The 20,279-nt window shown below is 41.0% G+C and overlaps 1 protein-coding gene and 1 pseudogene across 1 annotated transcript; both read left to right on the forward strand.

The window, feature by feature from the left end:
- The first annotated feature begins 682 nt into the window (after window positions 1-682).
- On the forward strand, window positions 683-6,717 carry LOC110259646 (olfactory receptor 7E178-like). The gene is made up of 2 exons (XM_021085131.2): window positions 683-727; window positions 5,749-6,717. The coding sequence occupies exons 1-2, from the start codon at window positions 683-685 to the stop codon at window positions 6,715-6,717; spliced, it is 1,014 nt and encodes a 337-aa protein (XP_020940790.2).
- A 12,019-nt stretch (window positions 6,718-18,736) lies between these two features.
- On the forward strand, window positions 18,737-19,740 carry LOC110259763 (olfactory receptor 7E178-like; annotated as a pseudogene).
- Window positions 19,741-20,279: the final 539 nt, after the last annotated feature.

A 20,279-nucleotide genomic window follows, 5' to 3' on the forward strand; every position in this document is an offset into this window, starting at 1 on the left:
ATTCCGGCAATGCCATACGTGTACAGTGCACATATAGATGTGTACAAACACACAAAACAGAGGCCGCATAGTTTGTATATTGAAAGTCAAGGTGCAGAGAAAGTAAAGTTTATTGAGATAAGCCAGGAAGAGGAGAAATCCCAGTTATTTTAGAGGCATCCTCAGCAGAGCTGACGGGTTGTTTCCCATCTAAAATGATAGTCCTGGCAGGAGAGGGTGATGGATTAAGGAAGCTGGCAGATAGTCCCTAAGAGCTGGCATCCCTACATCAGAGAAAGGCCTGGTTCTGGAGCAATCATGTGCATCTCTGGCAATGCCTGTGAGGACAGGCGACCCTGGCCTCACAGATGAGACTTTTGCAGGGTGACAAAGGGATTTGGGGACACTTCTGGTAGGCTCAAGAGCCGAGTGTCCTCAGGTCATAGCCCGCATGTCCTGTGACCTCTCCCAGCTGCTTCACAGAACCCAAGACATCCCCTAACCAGCTAGCATGTTGGGCCCCCCTACTGGAAGTTTTCCCCCTGGTCTGAGTTCTCTGTGCCACACTTAAGATACTTTATCTTAGGCCAGGTTGTTCAGTCCAGGTGGTGTCATCCGACTGGGATGGGGCCTTAATCAATGGTGATGGACCTAGCCCTGGCCCAATGTTCCTTCCCTCAAGAGAGGGAGCGTGGCTTATGCCATGGGAGGAGGAAGAGAAATTGTCCTGGGATTTCCCAAGGTTTGGGTAAGAGGGCTGAGATTTTGTTCAGAGATAGTTTCTATAGACAGAGAAGAAAAGCAGTGAGCTTCCTTTAAAACAGCCCAGGATACATACAACTCAACAACAAAAACAAAAAACCCAGTCAGGAAACAGGCAGAAGACCCAAATAGCCAATCCTCCTACGAAGACGTATGGATGGCCAACAGGCACATGAGGAAAATGTTTAACATCACTAATTACTAGAGAAATGTAAATCAAAACTACAATGAGGTACCACCTCACACCAGTCATAATGGCCCTCCTCAACCAATAACAAATGCTAGAGAGGCTGTGGAGAAAAGGGAACCCTCCTTCACCGTTGGTGAGAATGTAAACTGGCACAACCACTATGGAAAACAGTGTGGATGTACTTCAGAAAACTAAATATAGAGCCACCATATGATCCAGCCACCCCACTCCTGTGCACATATCCAGACAAAACTTCTGTTTAAAAGATATGTGCACCCCTATATCCATCACAATAGCCAACACATGGAAACAACCCAAATGTCCACCATTAGATGAATGGATCAAGAAGATGTGGTACATACATGCAATGGAATATCCCCCAGCCATGAAAAGATAAACTAATGTCATTTGTGGCAACACGGATGGAACCAGAAATTCTCATACTAAGTGAAGTAAGCCATAAAGAAAAAGACAAACACCATATATCACTTATCTGTGAAATCCAAAACATGGCATAGACAATCCCATCTACAAAACAGAAACAGATCACGGCCAAAGAAAGCAGACTTGTGGTTCCCAGGAGTGGGATGGATGGGCAGGCTGGAGTTTGCAGATGCAAACCCTTAATCTTGGAATGAATGGGCAACTGGGCCCCATTGTACAGCACAGGGAACTGTATGTGATTGGGTTACTTTGCTGTGCAACAGAAACTGAAGAAACACTGCAAATCAACCACACTTTAACAAAAAGCACCTTGAACAATAAAAATAAAATTGACAGAACACTGTAAACCAGCTATAATGGAAAAAATAAAAGTCATTATTTAAAAAAAAGAACAGTAAGTAAATAAAATAAAGATATACAACTTGGCAGGCAAAATTAATATAAAATGGCCCAGGAGTGGCAAGTTTAAGGCAAAGTGACAGTAACAGAAAGAGAAGGCTGGAGGAAGAGGCAACAGCTACTAAAACAGTGAGCTATTGGGGCCTTCAGAATATACCAGAGTATAGCCCTGACCAGAATTTGTCAGTTGTTTCCATAGCCAGTCACCCATTCACAGAGGGTTTTGGACAGAGGAGTAGAGGAGGTGAAAGAGGAAGAAGAAAGAAAAAAAGAGAGGAAAAATATGGTGCAAACTACAGTTGCAGACCAGCTAAGTTGGTTTTAAGTTGGAGGTGGAGGTCCTGTTGCTCCCAAGGGGGGGAAGGGGGTGAGGGTGAGAGGTGTGTGTGGGAGTGATGTGGAGGGGTGGGGGGCAAGATATATAAGAGCTTTTGCAACAAAGACCAGGTAGTTGGAACATCAAAAGATTTCTGTTAATAAAAGAAAACCAGATATCTCAAGTTAAGGAATTTAGCACAAGAGGCAAGCGTCTAGGCTTATTGAAACAATTCCTTTGAGACACACCTCAGCTCTCTGGGGCCAGCATCCTGTGTTTTCTCATTCTGAGCTCCCTCAGGGCTCACTGTCAAGTGGCTTATGTGGCTGATGGCTGCAACACCCTTGGTTTCCTGATATGGCAGGCAGTGTTTTTTGTTAGCACATGTCATTCAATTATCAAAAACTTGTGGAGATTTCTTAAATAATTAAAAATGTAAAGGACAGAAAAAGGGAAAAAAGGGGATACATGGATTTACTTCATAGACTGAGTGAGACACTTTTAGAATTTCATGCTTTGGATGTCAAGTCATTCCTTGCTGTCATTTCCTGGGGTAAGAAAGGCTTTGACCTCTCTGTCATTCAATTAAATAAAAGTCATCAAATACATCTTGAGATTTAATTTCATCAACAAACTTGTTACTGCAAGAGGAATTCTACTTTGAAGATTTCACACTTAGGATGTCAAGTCATTCCTTGCTCTCATTTCCTTGGTAAGAAAGGCTTCAACCTCTCTGCCATGCAATTAAATAAAAGCTATCAGGAGTTCCCGTCATGGTGCAGTGGTTAACGAATCCAACTAGGAACCATGAGGTTGCGGGTTCGATCCCTGGCCTTGCTCAGTGGGTTAAGGATCCGGTGTTGCTATGAGCTGTTGTGTTGGTTGCAGACGTGGCTCGGATCCCGAGTTGCTGTGGCTCTGGCGTAGGCCACTGGCTATGTCTCCAATTGGACTCCTGGCCTGGGAACCTCCATATGCTGAGGGAGCGGCCCAAGAAACGGCAAAAAGACAAAAAAAAAAAAAAAAGCCATCAAATACATCTTGAGATTAAATTTTATCAACAAACTTGTTACTGCAAGGGGGATTTAATTTTTTTTAAATACCATAATAGAGGGAGTTCCTGTTGTGGCTCAGTGGTTAAGGAATCTGACTAGGAACCATGAGGTTCCAAGTTCGATCCCTGGCCTTGCTCAGTGAGTTAATGATCCTGCATTGCTGTGAGCTATGGTGAAGTTGTAGATGTGGATCAGATGCCAGCAGCTATGGCTTTGATTAGACTGCTAGCCTGGGAACCTCCCATGCCTCGGGTGCAGACCTAGAAAAGACAACAATAAATAAATAAATAAATAAATAAATAAATAAATAAATAAATAAAATACCATAGTAGAATATTAAGAGCCAAATGCCTAGGGATGTTATTCTCCCCATTTCTAGGTAAGAAATTCTGCAGGAAAGAAATTGATATTTATATACACTCCACACTCAATGTTTGACGGATGTGGAGCTCAGACTTTCATCTCCTGACTCCTGTCCCAGGGTTCCTGTCACTTTCTTTTTTTTAATTTTTTAATTATAGCTGATTTACTGTGTTTTATCAATTTCTGCTCTACAGCACAGTGACCCAGACATACATATATGTACATTATTTTTCTCATGCTACCTTCCATCATGTTCTATCCCAAGAGACTGGATATAGTTCCCTCTGCTGTTCAATAGGACCTCATTGCTTATCCATGCACTAGAGCCAGATGAGTGTATATTTTTCCAAGACTGCTCTGTGCCAGATGAGCAAATGTAGGCAGAAGCATTGCTTTCTTCTCTTGGGCCTCAGGTCATCTGAGAATTAGGAGAATGGGCCAGTGACTTCATATGGGTCTTTCTGGCATGAATATTTTGTTCATAGGATATTCTATGAATAGCAATTTTTTCATCCCGGCATGATATTCCCACTTTGGAATTTTGAGATATGCAAATATTATTTCCTCTGCATGTTGAGGATTTCCCGTGAGCCATCATGGAGTGGCTATTACTAGACAGAATTCAGGGATGTTCCTGACATCAGAAGTAAGAGCAGGTTAGTTGATTGTATCTCATTGTTTTATTGGGGGAAAAAAGTGTAGGCGGCCTAGAGTAAAATTAAATGTGCACTGATTTTTACAAGGCAAACCACCACACCAATGTATATATGTTTTAATATAACAATGCCTCATTTGGCCACACACATGGCATTCGAAAGTTCCTGGGCTAGGAATGGAACCTGCACCACTGCAGCAACCTGAGGCACAGCAGTGAAAGCACTGGGTCCTTAACCCACTGAGCTACTAAGGAACTCCTCCTTCACATGTTTTAGAACTAGAAGCATATTCAAATGCTTTCACCAAGTCACTACATAATGGAAACCAGCAAAAAGCAATCTCTAACACTAAGACCCCCTGAAATTGTGTAGAGTTTTTTTTTTTTTAAACAAATAACCTTGCATGAAAAGCTTAGTGTTAGGATTAATATTGGAAAAAGACTTTTAAAAGATGACTCACATATCTGAGTGAGCACTTATTTCCATTGAAGATGGGTCTCGGAAATCCAAATAATGATGAAAACCCGAAAAGTTGACAATCCTATCAATATTCTAACTTTTTAAACACATTTGACCTTAATTTAGAATATAGCTAAGGTTATAGGGTTTTTATACATATTCTAAATTAAGGGAATTTCTCTCACTGCTTTTGGAAAAGGTATATTCGACTGCTTTTTAGTGTCTTTTATTTGGAGTGATTTTTCTTTTTCTTTGCTTTTTTTTTTTTTTTCAGTCTTTTTGCTTTTCTAGGGCCGCTCCAGCTGCATATGGAGGTTCCCAGGCTAGGGATCGCATCGGAGCTGTAGTTGCCAGCCACAGCCACAGCCACAGCAACACAGGATCTGAGCCGCATCTGTGACCTACACCACAGCTCACGCCAATGCCAGATCCTTAACTCACCGAGCGAGGCCAGGGATTGAACCCCCAACCTCATGGTTCCTAGTCAGAGTCATTAACCACTGAGCCATGATGGGAACTCCTGGAGTGATTTTTCTTAAGGAAGGAATATATTTCTTTTTCCATATATTTCCTTCAAAGGAAGGGGCTGATACCTTATTGTGTTTATGACTTTATTAACTCTGAATTGGTTTGCTCCTTATCAAACTTTGGAACAGTGTCTCTAACATGTAGGTAGTGTCTCTAACATATAAGTAGGAGTTCATTCCTGCTGTGACTCAGAGGGTTAAGTATCCACTCCAGTGGCTCAAGATGCTTCAGAGGTGCAGATTTAATCCCTGACCCAGTGCATCAGGTTAAAGGATCCAGTGGTGCAGCAGCTTCAGCATATGTTGCAGCTGCAGCTTGGATCTGATCCTGGCCTGGGAATTCTGAAGGCACAGGCTTGGGTGAGGGTGGGAGTGGTGGTGGGGGTGAGGAAAGCAAAAAAATAAAATAAAAATGAGAAAAAAAGTAAATAGTCAGGAGATCAATGAGGAAAATGTTCTAAGAGGAAATGAGTTTGCCACCACTAAGAAATATCACTGAAGGTATTGGAGTGAATGATCCTCAAGTGGGAATACTTTTACTTGGTTGAATCCAAAATATAAACACAGTGCTGGCTCCCTGTTTGCTTGTTTTATTTAGTTAAAGCCTCTTTGCCTTTCTAGGAGTTGTCTTGGCCATGCTGGAGCAAAGAATATAACTCGTGTCTCAGAATTCCTCCTCCTGGGCCTCTCAGATGACCCTGAACTGCAGCCCCTCCTCTTTGGGCTGTTCCTGTCCATGTACCTGGTCACTGTGCTTGGGAACCTACTCATCATCCTGGCTGTCAGCTCTGATGCCCACCTCCACACCCCCATGTACTTCTTCCTCTCCCACCTGTCCTTGGCTGACATTGGTTACATCTCCACCACCGTTCCCAAGATGATTGTGGACATCCAAACTCACAGTAGAGTCATCTCCTACATGGGATGCATGACACAGATGTCTATTTTCATTCTTTTTGGATGCTTGGACAGTCTACTCCTGAGTGTAATGGCCTATGACCGGTTTGTGGCCATCTGTCACCCCCTACACTACCTGGTCATCCTGAATTCCCGCTTCTGTGGCTGGTTGGTTTGGGTGTCATTTTTCGTCAGCGTTTTGGTCTCCCAGCTGCAAAGTTTGGTAGTGTTAGAACTTACTTTCTTCCTGGATGTGGAAATTCCTCATTTCTTCTGTGACCCTTCTCAGCTATTCAGTCTTGCCTGTTTTAAAATCCCCAGCAATAATATAGTCATCTATTTTATTGGTGCCATTTTTGGTGGTATTCCAGTCTCGGGGATCCTTATCTCTTATACTCAAATTGTTTCCTCCATTCTGAGAGTCCCCTCATCAGGTGGGAGGTACAAAGCCTTCTCCACCTGTGGCTCTCACCTGTCAGTTGTTTGTTTATTTTATGGAACAGGCCTTGGAGTGTACCTCAGTTCCACTGTTTCACATTCCCGCAGGAAGGCTGTAGTGGTCTCAGTGATGTACACTGTTGTCGTCCCCATGCTGAATCCCTTCATCTACAGCCTGAGGAACAGAGACATCAAGAGGGCCATGTGGAGGCTCCTCAAACGAACAGCCTAATCTCAATACTTGCACCATCTTTTCCATGGAGCTTGGAAAAACCGGTAAAACCAAACAGCTAGAATTCAAATTTCTGATTACGCGGTTCCATAATTTTTGAAGCTCTTGTGCTTTTCAGTACTTTCAGTATTTCATATCTGTATAGTGCTTCATTGGGTACATTTTCAACAGGATGGAGTGGTTATTGTGGGATCCAGTCCCCATTTTAATCACTGCATGATTGAATCATGACTATAGAGCCTTCTTTATTTCTTACCTGTTACCCAGGCATCCTGGAGAAATGCACAGTGCTTATTCCTAACAATTCCAATCTTCAACCCTTTCCAAAACTCATGTCTGTTGTCCACACAACTTTTGTATCTTTCAGGTCTGTTTATGCAAGTTTTGAGTAAGAATGTTCTCAACTTTGGCTTCATGTGGAGTCACCTGGGAATCTTTAAAAAAATGCTGATGTCTCTCAACACAGGTTATAGTTTAATTGGACTGAGGAAGAGCCTTATCATGAGGACTGAAAAATTATCTCAGTTGGGTTTCATGTAGTTTAGGAATGAATGATAGGATCACGTTTTGCTCAAAGATGACTAGTATTTTTGGATCCTGTATTGTTCATGAGCAGATGGTGGAGTTTTTAAAGTCATATTTGCTGACAAGAGGGATGACATGAAAAAGTCCACCCTAGCAGCAAGGTAATGTTATTTTCCCCAACATTCCCAATATTGCTTTACTTATATTCTCTTCCATACCATAAAACTATTCATCTATGCTGGTGAATAGATGCTCCAGACTCAGCCTTCTAGACTTTACTTCAGCAAAGGGTAGCTCTTTCCTTTCATTAGTAATAGTATCTTTAGGACTGCACTTTGAAGCTGTTCTTCCTCTCTCTTCTCTTAACAAGTCTGTCTTTGAACTCTGATCTGTGCTGTACACCATATGAGTACTCAACTTTTTTTTTATTCTTTCCTTTTTTTGGGGGGAGGGCACAGCTGCAGCATATGGATGTTTCCAGGTCAGGGGTTGAATTGGAGCTGCAGATGCCGGCCTGCACTACAGCCACAGCAATGCCAGGTCCTAGATGCATCTATGACCTATACCACAGCTCATGGCACCACCAGATTCTTAACCCACTGAGCAAGGCCAGGGACCGAACCCACGTCCTCATGGATACTATTTGGTTTTGTTACCACTGAGCCACGATGGGAACTCTGAGTATCCACATTTTCTCAGGGGTGTTGCTACATGGTTTCTGAGGCAGTGATCTGAGGCTCTCTGAAAACCTGCCTTAATAGCTAAATTAACTTACTTGGCCTTTTACTACTAAGCTAAATCATCTACCCACTTTATGGATCAGGAACTTTAATAGTGGAAAAAAGGAATGCCCTTTACAGAAGAAGAAGCTATACCAATCAGTGAGAAGAGATAACTCCCTTTAAAAATGGCTAAATTAGGACTTTGATTGCTTGGTTTTCATGAGCTGAAATTAGACAATTGGAGTGTGATCTGGTCTGAAACAATGAATAGCTCTGTGTCTCCATTTCTGAAAACTTAAGGATTGGGCAAAATTATTCATGGAACTTTGGAATTTCTCATTGGGAAAGTAATGGGAATTTGCCAAGGTAATTGTGATAGTTAATTTTAGTCAACTTGGCTGGGTCATGTTGCCTAGATACTTTGTCAAATATTATTCTAGATGTTTCTGTGAAAGTGTTTTGTTTTGATTTGGCTGAGATTAACATTTAGATCCCTGGACTTTGAGTAAAGTGGATCATTCAGTGTGTGGGCCTAATCCGATCGGTTGATGGCTTTGATAGAACAAAGACTGACCTCAAGGAGGAAGAAGGAATCTGGCCATCACACTGTCTTTGAACTTGAATTACAACTCACCCCTGCATCTCCAGCCGGTTGATCTACACTGCAACCCTTGGACTTATAACAAGCTTCCACAATCATATGAGTCATTTTCTTAAACCTCTCTCTCTATAAATATATGTATAACCTACTGGTCCTGCTTCTCTGGAGAACCCTGACTAATACAGTGATGTTGCCCTTTGACATCTCATTTCACCTGCTCCAGAAGTAATCCTTTCTTCTTTTTCCTGTTGAACTTCAAAATTTAGAATGAATGTTATTTATTAACTAACACTATGCATGTGGGGAAAGCCTGAATATAAATCTGCTGCAAAGGTCCACAACAGCTATCCAGGAGTAACACTACTCTCCTTGGTATGAGAGACACATCACAGATAACAGAAAGAGTAAGGGATTTAAAGACACAATTCCACCTAGGTCTCGCCAAAAATTTGAGACCTGTGGCCACTCAGTGTACTTCAGATTCCTTATCAGTGAAAAGGCAACCTGGAGTTCCCTGGTGATTCAGCAAGTTAAGGATCTGGCATTGTTATTGTGGCTCTGGTTACTACTGTGGCACAGGTTTGATGAGAACTTCTACATGCTGTGGGCATGGCAAAAAAACAAAAAAAACAAAAAACCGCAACCTATGGAATGAGAGAAAACATTTGCAAACCACGTGGTCGATAATTAATTACTCTCCAGAATATGTAAGGAACTCCTCCAAATTAAGAGTAAAAAAAAATAAAAACTAATAACCTGGTTAAAAAATGGGCTAAGGGTATGGGAAAAAATAGTGGATATGTCTATCTTTCTAGCTAATTCATTTTGCTATTCATCTGAAACCAACACAACATTGTAAGTCAACTATACCCCAATAAAATAAAGTGGCTTAAGGACTTAAATAGACAGTGTTCCAAAGAATATATAAATGGCTAACAAGTATATGAAAAGGTGCTCAAAATCAATATTCATCAGGAAAATGCAAATCAAAACCACACTGTGACATCATGACATACTTCTCAGGATGGCTATTATTAAAGAAAAAAAAAAAACAAACGCAAACCCCCAAAGACAACAATGTTAGTAAGGATGTGGAGGAATTGGAACCCTTGCACAATGTTGATATAAATAAAAAATGTGGTAGTGACTGTGGAAAACATTGTAGCGTTTCCTTAAAAGTAGAACTGCTATGTGATCCAGCAATCCCACCTCTTGGTATTTATCTAAAAGAAGTGAAATCAAGATCTCAAAGAGATAGTAGTGCTATTAAGTTCATTGCAGCACTATTCACAATAGCCAAGATCTGGGCACAATTTAAATATCAGTTGACAGATTAATGGAAACTGATAAATATTATCACATGTGCAGTCTGTGAACGCTATTCAGCCTGAAAAAAGAAGGAAATCCAGCCATTTGCAACAACATGGGCAGACATTAGGACATTATGCTAAGTGAAGCAGACAATCACAGAAAGACAAATTCTGCATGATTCTACTTATATGATTCATCTAAAATAGTCAAATTCATAAAATCATATAGTGGAAAGCTGGTTGCCAGGGGCTGGCAGGAGGGGGAAATGGAGAATTACTCATAAAACAGCATAAAATTTCAGTGAATCAAGATGAACAAGCCCTACAGATGTGCTGTACAACAGTGTACCTACAGTCAATTATAATATATGAATATTTCAAAATCTGTTAAAAAGGTAGATCTCATGTTAAGTGTTGCTTCCACAATCAAAAAATTAACTGAGAAAATAAGAATACCATCAGATTCTTGCTGTAGAAGACCCAATTCTCCCTAAGATCACTCGGTCATTTGAATGCATTTGATGATTATAAACTCACATGTCAATAGAGGTTAATTTAACACGTCTGTGGGAATGTAAATTGTGCAGCCACTGTGGAGAGCAGTATGGAGGTTCTCTAAAAAAAACTAACATAGGGTTACTGTATGATCCTGTAGTCCCACTCCTGGGCATATATCTGGAGAAAACTATCATTTGAAATGACACATGCACCCCGATGTTCACTGCAGCACCGTTTACTATAGCCAAGACATGGAAGCAACCTAAATGTCCATCAACAGATGAATGGACAAGGAAGAAGTGGTACATATATACAGTAGAATATGACTCGGCCATAAAAAGAATGATAATGCCATTTGCAGCAACATGGATGGACCTAGAAATTATCATATTAAGTGAAGGAAGTCACATAAAGACAAATATCATATGACGTCGCTTATATGTAGAATCTAAAAAATGATGCCACATAGACAAATGTGATACAAATGAACTGTGCTTACAAAACAGATACAGACTCAAAGACATAGAAAACAAACATGGTTACCAAAGGGATGTGGGAGAGGTAAATTAGGAGTTTGAGATTAACATATACACACTATATTTAATAGATAACCAAAAGGATCTACTGTATAGCACAGGGAACTATCTTCAGTGTCTTATAATAAACTATACTGCAAAAGAATATGAAAAGAGTATATGTATATACGCATAGCGGAATCACTTTGCTGTACACATGAAACTAACACATAAACAGTAAGTCTGAGTTTTTTTATTAAGATGTATGAAACAGGAAGTTCAGGAGGAGGAGTAAGGATGAGATTCCTCCTGAGAATGGGCAGGACCCAGACTGTACAAAGGACATCTCTCTCTCTTTTTTTTCTTTTTTTTCTTTTTAAGGCCACACCTGCGGCATATGGAGGCTCCCAGGCTAGGGGTCTAATCGGAGCGGTAGCTGCTGGCCTATGCCAGAGCCACAGCAATACGGGACCGAGCGGTGTCTGCAACCTACACCACAGCTCACAGCAACGTCAGATCCTTAACCCCTGAAGGAGGCCAGGGATCAAATCCGCAACCTCATGGTTCCTAGTCGAATTTGTTAACCACTGAGCCACGACAGGAACGCCTTTTTTTTTTTTTCTTTTTTTTCCCAAGGACATCTCTTGTAATCCTATACCATCAATATTAACAGACCTTCAGAGACTGAGATAACATGGGCCAATTTGGCTAATTTTGAGCTCTGGGCATTGAACTCTCAAGCCCAGACTCCTGTAAATAAGCAGCCTGTGCCCTGCAACATTTCAGTTTGTTGGTCCCAGTCCAGCTGGATCAGTACGTGTGTCTTCTCCTGTCATAGTCATTGTCTTCATCAAGGGGTCCATCTGACTCTGTCTTCCTGTCTGTCCTGAGAACAGAACCTGAACCTTCATCACTCACCCAGCCTGGGAAGGGCAATTGACCATCATTCCTTTGTCATGCCCCAGCACAAAGGCAGTGCCCTGCAGTGAGTACCACTGGAGATACTGAGTACAGGAGGGACTGGGGCAGGATGGTTTCTTCATCATCAGGATAAGCAGGACAGTTGGAGGATGAGCGAGTAGGGCACCAATACGCAGTCAGCTCAGAGGCATATGAAGTTGATGCTGTTGGTCTCAGTGAGAAGTCTTATTTCTGCTTTCCTCCCATACTGGCTCTAGGTTCTGTTGGCATCTCTCTCACCAGAGCAGGAAATGAGTCCCTCTAAACTGTCCCCTAAACATTCCAAGATGATCATGAAGGTGCTAATGAGGATGATGCCAGATGATCATATATGTGGTATCGTGAATATTTATTAAAGATTCCCAAGGGCCAGGCTCTGAATTAAGTGCTCCACGTAGCTTATTTTTTTTCATCTGCATAGTCACCCCTCAGATATATGTGTACAGGTTATTGTTCTTTTACAAATGAGAGAAGGATGATAGGTTTTTTTATTTATTGTAACTTGCACCAGATCATGGGATAGAATAGGATGAAGTCAGCTTTGAATCAAACAGCCTGACTGAAGACACAGACACCTGGCCAGCATTGTCCCTTTGCCAACCCAGTCATTTCACTTCTCTGGCCATTCCATCAAGCATCTCCGGTTACTGTGATCTTCATTTTGGAGGTTACCGGTAAACCGCAGTGGGGAGCTGTGGGTGGCACCAACCGTAGAAAGGATGGCTGAGATCATAGGCAGGATCACAGAAATCATTGGCTCATAACAGCTGAGGGCAGATCTCTGCTCCTGGATATTGCCTCACCTGTCCACTTCCTCCTCCATTCCTGTAATTCAGCCTTCTCCATTTAAACTGGAGACATAACATCATCCATACTCAGGAGACCAGAAACAGAGAGGATGTACAGAAGATGTGTCATTGGCTAAGACCTGTGGATCTCTGGTTTAAACTTCCTGAGTTGTATTAGTGTGAAGAAGTTAACTACCTGTGACTCAGAGATCCACCGTATAATTTTAAATCCTATCTGCTGCATTTATTATCTAGCGAGCTGGAGCAAGTTCTTAGTATCTCAGAGCATCGACATTGTCATCTGAGTTGATTTCGGTTTGATACCACCTCACTGAGTAAGAAACAGGGAATGGATACTGTCTATGTGGGTAAATATGGGATGGATGCATAAACTAAGGGCAAACTTTTTGATAAAAATATTATTGATTTTGATTACCCTAAGGTTCATATCATTTGGCCAAAATATCCTGTGATTTGACAGTTTAACTTTTAATGAATATCTGACAAAACATTTTATTTTGTCCCTATACAGCTAGACACTGAGCACTTGGACGGAAATGGCTGAGTCACATTGATTTCTCTTTCTTTCTTCCTTTCTTTTTTAATGGCCTCACCCACGGCATATGGACCTTCCCAGCTACGGGTTGAATTGGAGCTGCAGCTGTGCCTATGCCACAGCCACAGCCACAGCAACATCAATCCGAGCTGAGTCTGCGACCCATGCCCAGCTTGCAGCAATGCTTGATCCTTAACTCCCCAGGTATGATAACTATTGAGTAGACCCTTCTTTGGGTCGCAGAAACACAGAATAATCAATATGGCTTGCACACACTGATGCTTTCCTGCCTGTGCTTATGGGATGCCCCCTAGGACAAGAGACAAGATAAAATAGTACTTGCCTGTGTGTATGACATGGACTCTAAATGGGATCTATTATTTTCCATTTAATAGCTCTACAACATTCAATTACTCAATTACTCTTGTTGTACTCAAGGAACAACACAGTGATTTTCATAAATACTGAAAAGAAAAGGCAGAAGGAGCAGGGGAAGTTACAATTTATCATCCAAGTCATTCTATGTGCACACCCTGGGAAAAGATACTCTTCAGATTCCCTGTCATATAGCCAATTACATACACACAATGGAATGCTCCTCAGCCCTAAAAAGAACAAAAGAATGGCATTTGCAGCAACATGTATGCAACTAGGGATTCTCATATTAAGAGAAGTAAGTCAGAAAAAGAAAGACAAACACCATATGATATCACTTATATGTGGATCTAAAATATGGCACAAATGAACTTACCTACAAAACAAACAGACTCACAGACATGGAGAACAGACTTGGGGTTGCCAAGGGGGAGCAGGGAGGGTGTGGGATGGACACTGAGTTGGGGGTTGGTAGATGCAAAGTATTACATTTAGAATAGATAAACAACGAGGTCTTACTGCATAGCACAGGGAACTGTATCCCATCTCTTGGGATAGAACATGATGGAAGATAGTATGAGGAAAAGAATGTATATGTATGTATGACTGGATCACTATGCTGTACAGCAGAAATTGGCACAACACTGTAAGTCGACTATTCTTTAAGTAAAAATATAATCAAAAGATTATTAAAACTCTCTTAGGGTTGCATTTCATGCATAAGCCCACTATTCCAAAAATAATTATAATTCTGGTTCAAAGCAAGGACCAAATATTGATTAAGTTCCACCATCCTAAGATGCCCCACATCTCTGGAGCTGGCTGTTATCTTCTCAATTTCCAGATAAGGAACACCGCATAGAAGCTGAGGCATTTCTACACACATCTGTGACTTAGGATACTGAACCAGTGGTTTTAGGGGCACTGGTGGCACTAATATGATGGATTATAGATTTCCTATGATAGCAATGCACTTTACAGTCCAGTTTGAAAATCTGAGATATGGAAATATTATTCCCTTGTTAAGATGCAAGTTTTCATATGGAGCAGTGATCATGGAATGACTATCATTAGATACTTCAGAGGTGTCTCTTAGTCTATACCTGAATAATACCTTGAATATTGATAGCAATCCATTTTTCTGTTGGGAATACAAATGTAGTCAGTAAATAGTAAAGTTGAACTTGCACATACCATAAATGAAATTCTCAGCTGTATGATATGGAGAAAGGCAAAAGAATTTTCATGGGATTATCAAAATAAGAAATTTAGTAAGTAAAATGAAGTTCCTTCTTCAGGCAATATTACATATCAGTTAAAGTATTGTATCTAGATGTATGCATTCACAGAAAGATTTAAACCTAAACCCAAAGTTGTGAGCGAGAATGTTTTAGATGCAACATGTGCAATAATGTACCATTTGTATAACATTTCAAAGCTTTATAAATACATAAATATAGACTAACATTGTGGAAACACTGACAGAAAATATACTGACCAAATTAATGACAGCGATTGCTTTGGGGACAGGTTTGCAGAACAATGGGATAATGCAGGGACTTGAAGAAAACCAGTTTTACTTAATTGTATTTAAACTATTAAATGTTTTGAAGCAAATGCTATTAAATGCTTATATTTTAAATATAGGCATTGGATATTACTTATAGTAATAATAAGCAAGATGTGTATTTTTCCTTTTAAGGCCACACCTGCAGAATATGGAAGTTCCCAGGCTAGGGTTGAATTGGAGCTGTAGCTGCCAGCCTATGCCACAGCCAGGTCAACACCAGATCTGAGCCGTGTTTGCTAACTATGCCCCAGCTTGTGGCAATGCCAGATTCTTAACCCCTTGACTGCGATCAGGAATTGAATCTGCATCCTCTCAGATGTTATATCAGGTTCTTAACCTGCTGAGTCAGAACAGGAACTCCTAGGCAATTATTAATCGAACATTTTCTAAGTACCTGGACGTACTTTAAGGCAGTGTTCTTGACCACTAAGAACGGTACACTTAGAGATTATTATTTAATTGGCTCTAGGCTATGGCCTGGGCATGGGTTTATTTTATAATTTTCCAAGTAAAGATAATAATCAACTAGGACTGGGAACCCTGGGTCTGAGCACTTTATATCTAATGTCTTTATATTTAATCTTTATATTGAATGTCTTGAAACAACCCAGTAAGTTAATTATCTCTATTTTGTGGATGTGGAAACTCCCCAGATGTTTGTTATATGAGTTTCTATTTTCTCTTGTGTTCCCCACCCGCCCCAATTAAATCATAGTGTGACCTGTCAAGGGAAATGAAGATCTGAGTCACCTTCAGAGAGTTGATCTGAGAGAACTGAATTTTAGAAGAATTAAGTTAAAGAAAATTCCCCCTGTTTCAGCAAAGATTGAAGTTAGGTAGGTGTGAGAAGTCTGGGTTTCAGACCTGGTTTGGGGGCCTGCCATGGTCCTTAATTCCTCCACTGTAAATAGGTGAGTGGGATTTGATTAAAATACAGCACCTCCAAATGTTTGGAATTAGATATACGTGTAAGTGCTTTTGCCAAGCTACCAGGAAAGGGAGACCAGAGAAACAAAGAGCAGAGCCAGACACTAGTGTGTCCCTGAGAATACGCAGGGTTGATATACAATTCTGCATAAGATCAAAAATAGGAAGAAAATATTTTTTATTTTAGTTTAGTTTATCTCTTTAGGATTAAACATTTTAATTTTAATTTAATTTATTTTATTTTTCTTTTTAGGGTCACACTTGCAGCATATGGAAATTCCCTGGCTAGGAGTCGAATCTGAGCTGCAGCTGCTGGCCTATGCCACAGCCACAGCCACAGCCACATCAGCGCTGGATATGAACCACATCTGTGGCCTACACCACAGCTTGCAGCAATGTTGGATCCTTAACCCAGTGAGCGAGGCCAGGGATTAAACCTGCATCCTCATAGATACTAGTCGGGTTCTTAACCTACTGAGCCACAATGGGAACTCCTGTTTAATGATCCAGAAGTGCACTGTACGCTAATGCCGTCTATAGGGTAATGATGTTGTGACTTTGCATTTACCAAAATGTAGTTATCAAAATTTGAAGTCTACTGGACTAAGGTTGTTTTTTTGTTTGTTTGTTTGTTTGTTTTTGTTTTGTTTTGTTATTGTTTTTGTTTTTGCCAAGACCTGCAGCATGAAGTTCCCAGGCCAGGGACTGAACTCATGCCACAGCATAGACCTGAGTCCCAACAATGGCAATGCTGGATTCTTAACCTGCTGCACCATCAGGGAACTCCCTACTAGGCTGAGTTTAGAAGTTACAGTTGAAAAGCATTTTTTTCTAGGTTTTTTGAGATGTAATTGACATTTAGCACCATATAAATTTAAGGTGTACTGTATACTGACCTGACTCAAACGTATTGTGCCACGATTACCACAATGACGTAATATCCATCATTGTATGTAGAGAGGAAAAGAAAAAAACATTTTCTTCCTTGAAATTTCTTAGGATTTGCTCTCTTAACTTTCAAATATATCACAGAACAGTGTTAACTGTAGTCATTGTGTTGTACCTTACACCCCTAGCACTTTGTATCTTATATATGGAAGGGTGTACATTTTGACTCGTTTCATCCAATTTCTCCACTCCCCACCCCCACCCCCAGCTTTTGGAAACTACACATCTTACCTCTTTTTCTCCGAGTTTAGGGTTGGTTTGTTTGATTTTAGATTCCACACATAGGTGAATTACATGACTTGTCTTTATCTGACTTATTTTGCTTAGCCTAATGCCTTCAAGGTCCATACATGTTGTCAGAAATGGCAGGATTTCCTTCTTTCTTATGGCTGAATCGTGTGCCATTGTGTGTATATATCATGTTTTCTTCCTCTACTCACCCACTGATGGACACTTAGGGTGTTTCCACATCTTGTCTGTTGTAAATAATGCTACAATGAACAGAGCGGTGCATGTAACTTTTCCTATTAGTGTTTTCATTTCCTTAAGATGAATACCCAGAATTGGAAAAACTGAATCAAATGGTAGTTGTATTTTTTTTTTTTAAATTTTATTGGTGTATAGTGGACTTACAAAGTTGTGTTAGTTCAGGTGTTCAGCAAAATAAACCCATTTTATATATATATATCTATATATCCATTCCTTTTCAGATGCTTTTCCCCTATAGGTTATTACATAATTTTGAGTAGATTTTCTTGTGCTAGACATGTTACCTGTCTATTTTATATAGAGTAGTGTGTATATGTCAATCCCAATCCCCTATTTGTCCCAATACCATGTTTCCCCTTTAACCATAAAAGCAAGGAATTTCCACAGTGGCCAAACAAATTTCCATTCTCACCAGTGGTGCACAGGTTTCCCTTGAAAAGATTTTTAAAAGACAACCCAGGAGTTCCCATCGTGGAGCAGTGGTTAACGAATCCAAGAACCATGAGGTTGTGGGTTCGATCTCTGGCCTTGCTCAGTGGGTGGAGGATCCAGGCTTGCCATGAGCTGTGGTGTAGGTGGTAGATATGGCTCGGATCTGGCGTTGCTGTGGCTGTGGCATAGGCCTGCGGCTACAGCTCCAATTAGACCCCTAGCTGGGGAACCTCCATGTGCCAAGGGTGTGGCCCTAAAAAAACAACAAAAAAGACCCCTCCCCCCAAAAAACCCCTTTCTAATTATGAACATTTGACTTTTATTTAGAGTCCAGATGACATAGTTCGAGGAATATCTAGATTATCAACATTCTGAGTCAAGAGAAATTCCTGTGCTGTATCTGAATAAATTAAGGCTGATTCTAACTGTATTAATTAGAATGATTTTTTTTTCAAAAGGGGAGAGGGATATTTCTTTTTTATATAACTTTTATGTTTTTATTAAAGTTTAGTTGATTTACAATGTTGTGCTTTTTCTTACTCAATATATTTCATTAAAAGAATAGACTGTCCTTTGCCATGATCAGGGATTTGTTATCTCTCCATTTCCTTGCTCCTCTAACATTCTTTAAGCCAATGTATAGAAAGAGGTGAATAACGTAGAATCCAGTGAGAAAGGAGCTGTAAGAAAACTGGATTTGGAACTTTGTGAAATAGTGCTGAAGGTACCAGGGTGTATGACCCCAAGTGTGAATATTGGCTTGTAAATATCCTAAATCCAAAATATGCACATAGTAGGACTGCATGCTCATTTACCTGTTTCCTTTCTTCCAAACCTCTCTCTCTCTTCTTTTTCAAAAGGTGTCAGAGCTACATGGGACCACAAAATCTAACGGGTGTCTCTGACTTCTTCCTCCTGGGACTCTCAGAGGATCCAGACCTGCAGCCCCTCCTCCTTGGGCTGTTCCTGTCCATATACCTGGTCACCATGCTGGGGAACCTGCTCATCATCCTGGCTGTCACCTCTGACTCCCACCTCCACACCCCCATGTACTTCTTCCTCTCCATCCTGTCCTTGGCTGACATGGGCTTCACCTCCACCACTGTCCCCAGGATGATTGTGAACATCCAGACTCACAGCAGAGTCATCTCCTATGCTGGCTGCCTGACACAGATGTCATTTTTTATGCTTTTTGGATGTTTGGATAGTCTCCTCCTGACTGTGATGGCCTATGACAGGTTTGTGGCCATCTGTCACCCCCTGCATTACTTGGTCATCATGAACCCACGTGTCTGTGGCTTGTTAGTGTTGGTATCACTCCTCACCAGCCTTTTGGTCTCTCAGATGCACAGTTTGGTGGTGGTAAAAGTTGCCTACTTCAGAGATGTGGAAATTTCTCATTTCTTCTGTGATCCTTCTCAACTCCTCAACCTATCCTGTTCTGACCCTTCCGCCAATACCATAGCCATGCATTGTGTGGGTGGCATCTCTGGTTTTCTCCCTATCTCAGGGATCCTTTTCTCTTACTCTAAAATTGTTTCCTCCATTCTGAGAGTCTCCTCATCAGGTGGGAGGTACAAAGCCTTCTCCACCTGTGGCTCTCACCTGGCAGTTATTTGTTTATTTTATGGAACAGGCCTTGGGGTGTACCTCAGTTCAGCTCTCTCACTTTCCCCCAGGGAGGATGCAGTGGCCTCGGTGATGTGCACTGTGGTCACCCCCATGCTGAACCCCTTCATCTACGTACAGTCTGAGGAACAGGGACATCAAAATGGCCATGAGGAGGTTCTTTGGCCAAACAGTCTAATTTCAGTACGTGGGTGTCACCCATTTGGAGTGTACTTTGGGAAATGTAGAAACATTAAACATGTAGACTTGAAATTCTCCCTCTCTTATGTCATCCTTTTTATAGCTCCTATGGCCTTCGCTCTTCTCCTTGCTTACCACCGGACTCTTGCTTCTTTTGTCATTTCTTCAATGGACCGAAGTTGAGTTCTAGGATCCTTTGCAGATCATAATCACCACATGACAGAATACTTGCTGCACACCTGAAGGTAAGACAACATTATGAATCAACTATGCTCCAATAAAAAATAAAAATTAAGGAGCTCCTGAGTTCTCTGGTGGCTCAGTGGGTTAAGGATCTGGCATTGTCACTGCTGTGGTGCGGCTTTGATTGCTGGCCCAGGAATTTATTCATGCTGCAGGTGTTGTAAATACAATAAAATAAAAGCATACACACAAAATAAAATAAAAAAAAATTAAAGGAGTTCCTGTTGTGGTGTAGCAGAAATGAATCTGACTAGTATACATGGGGATGTGGGTTTGATCCCTGGTCTTGCTCAG

The sequence above is a fragment of the Sus scrofa genome, chromosome 2 (assembly GCF_054392235.1).
Source record: "Sus scrofa isolate SSC_HxYL_T2T_F1_AM1 chromosome 2, Sscrofa_HxYL_maternal_Yorkshire_Landrace_v2.0, whole genome shotgun sequence".
In the NCBI taxonomy this organism is placed as follows: Eukaryota; Metazoa; Chordata; class Mammalia; order Artiodactyla; family Suidae; genus Sus; species Sus scrofa.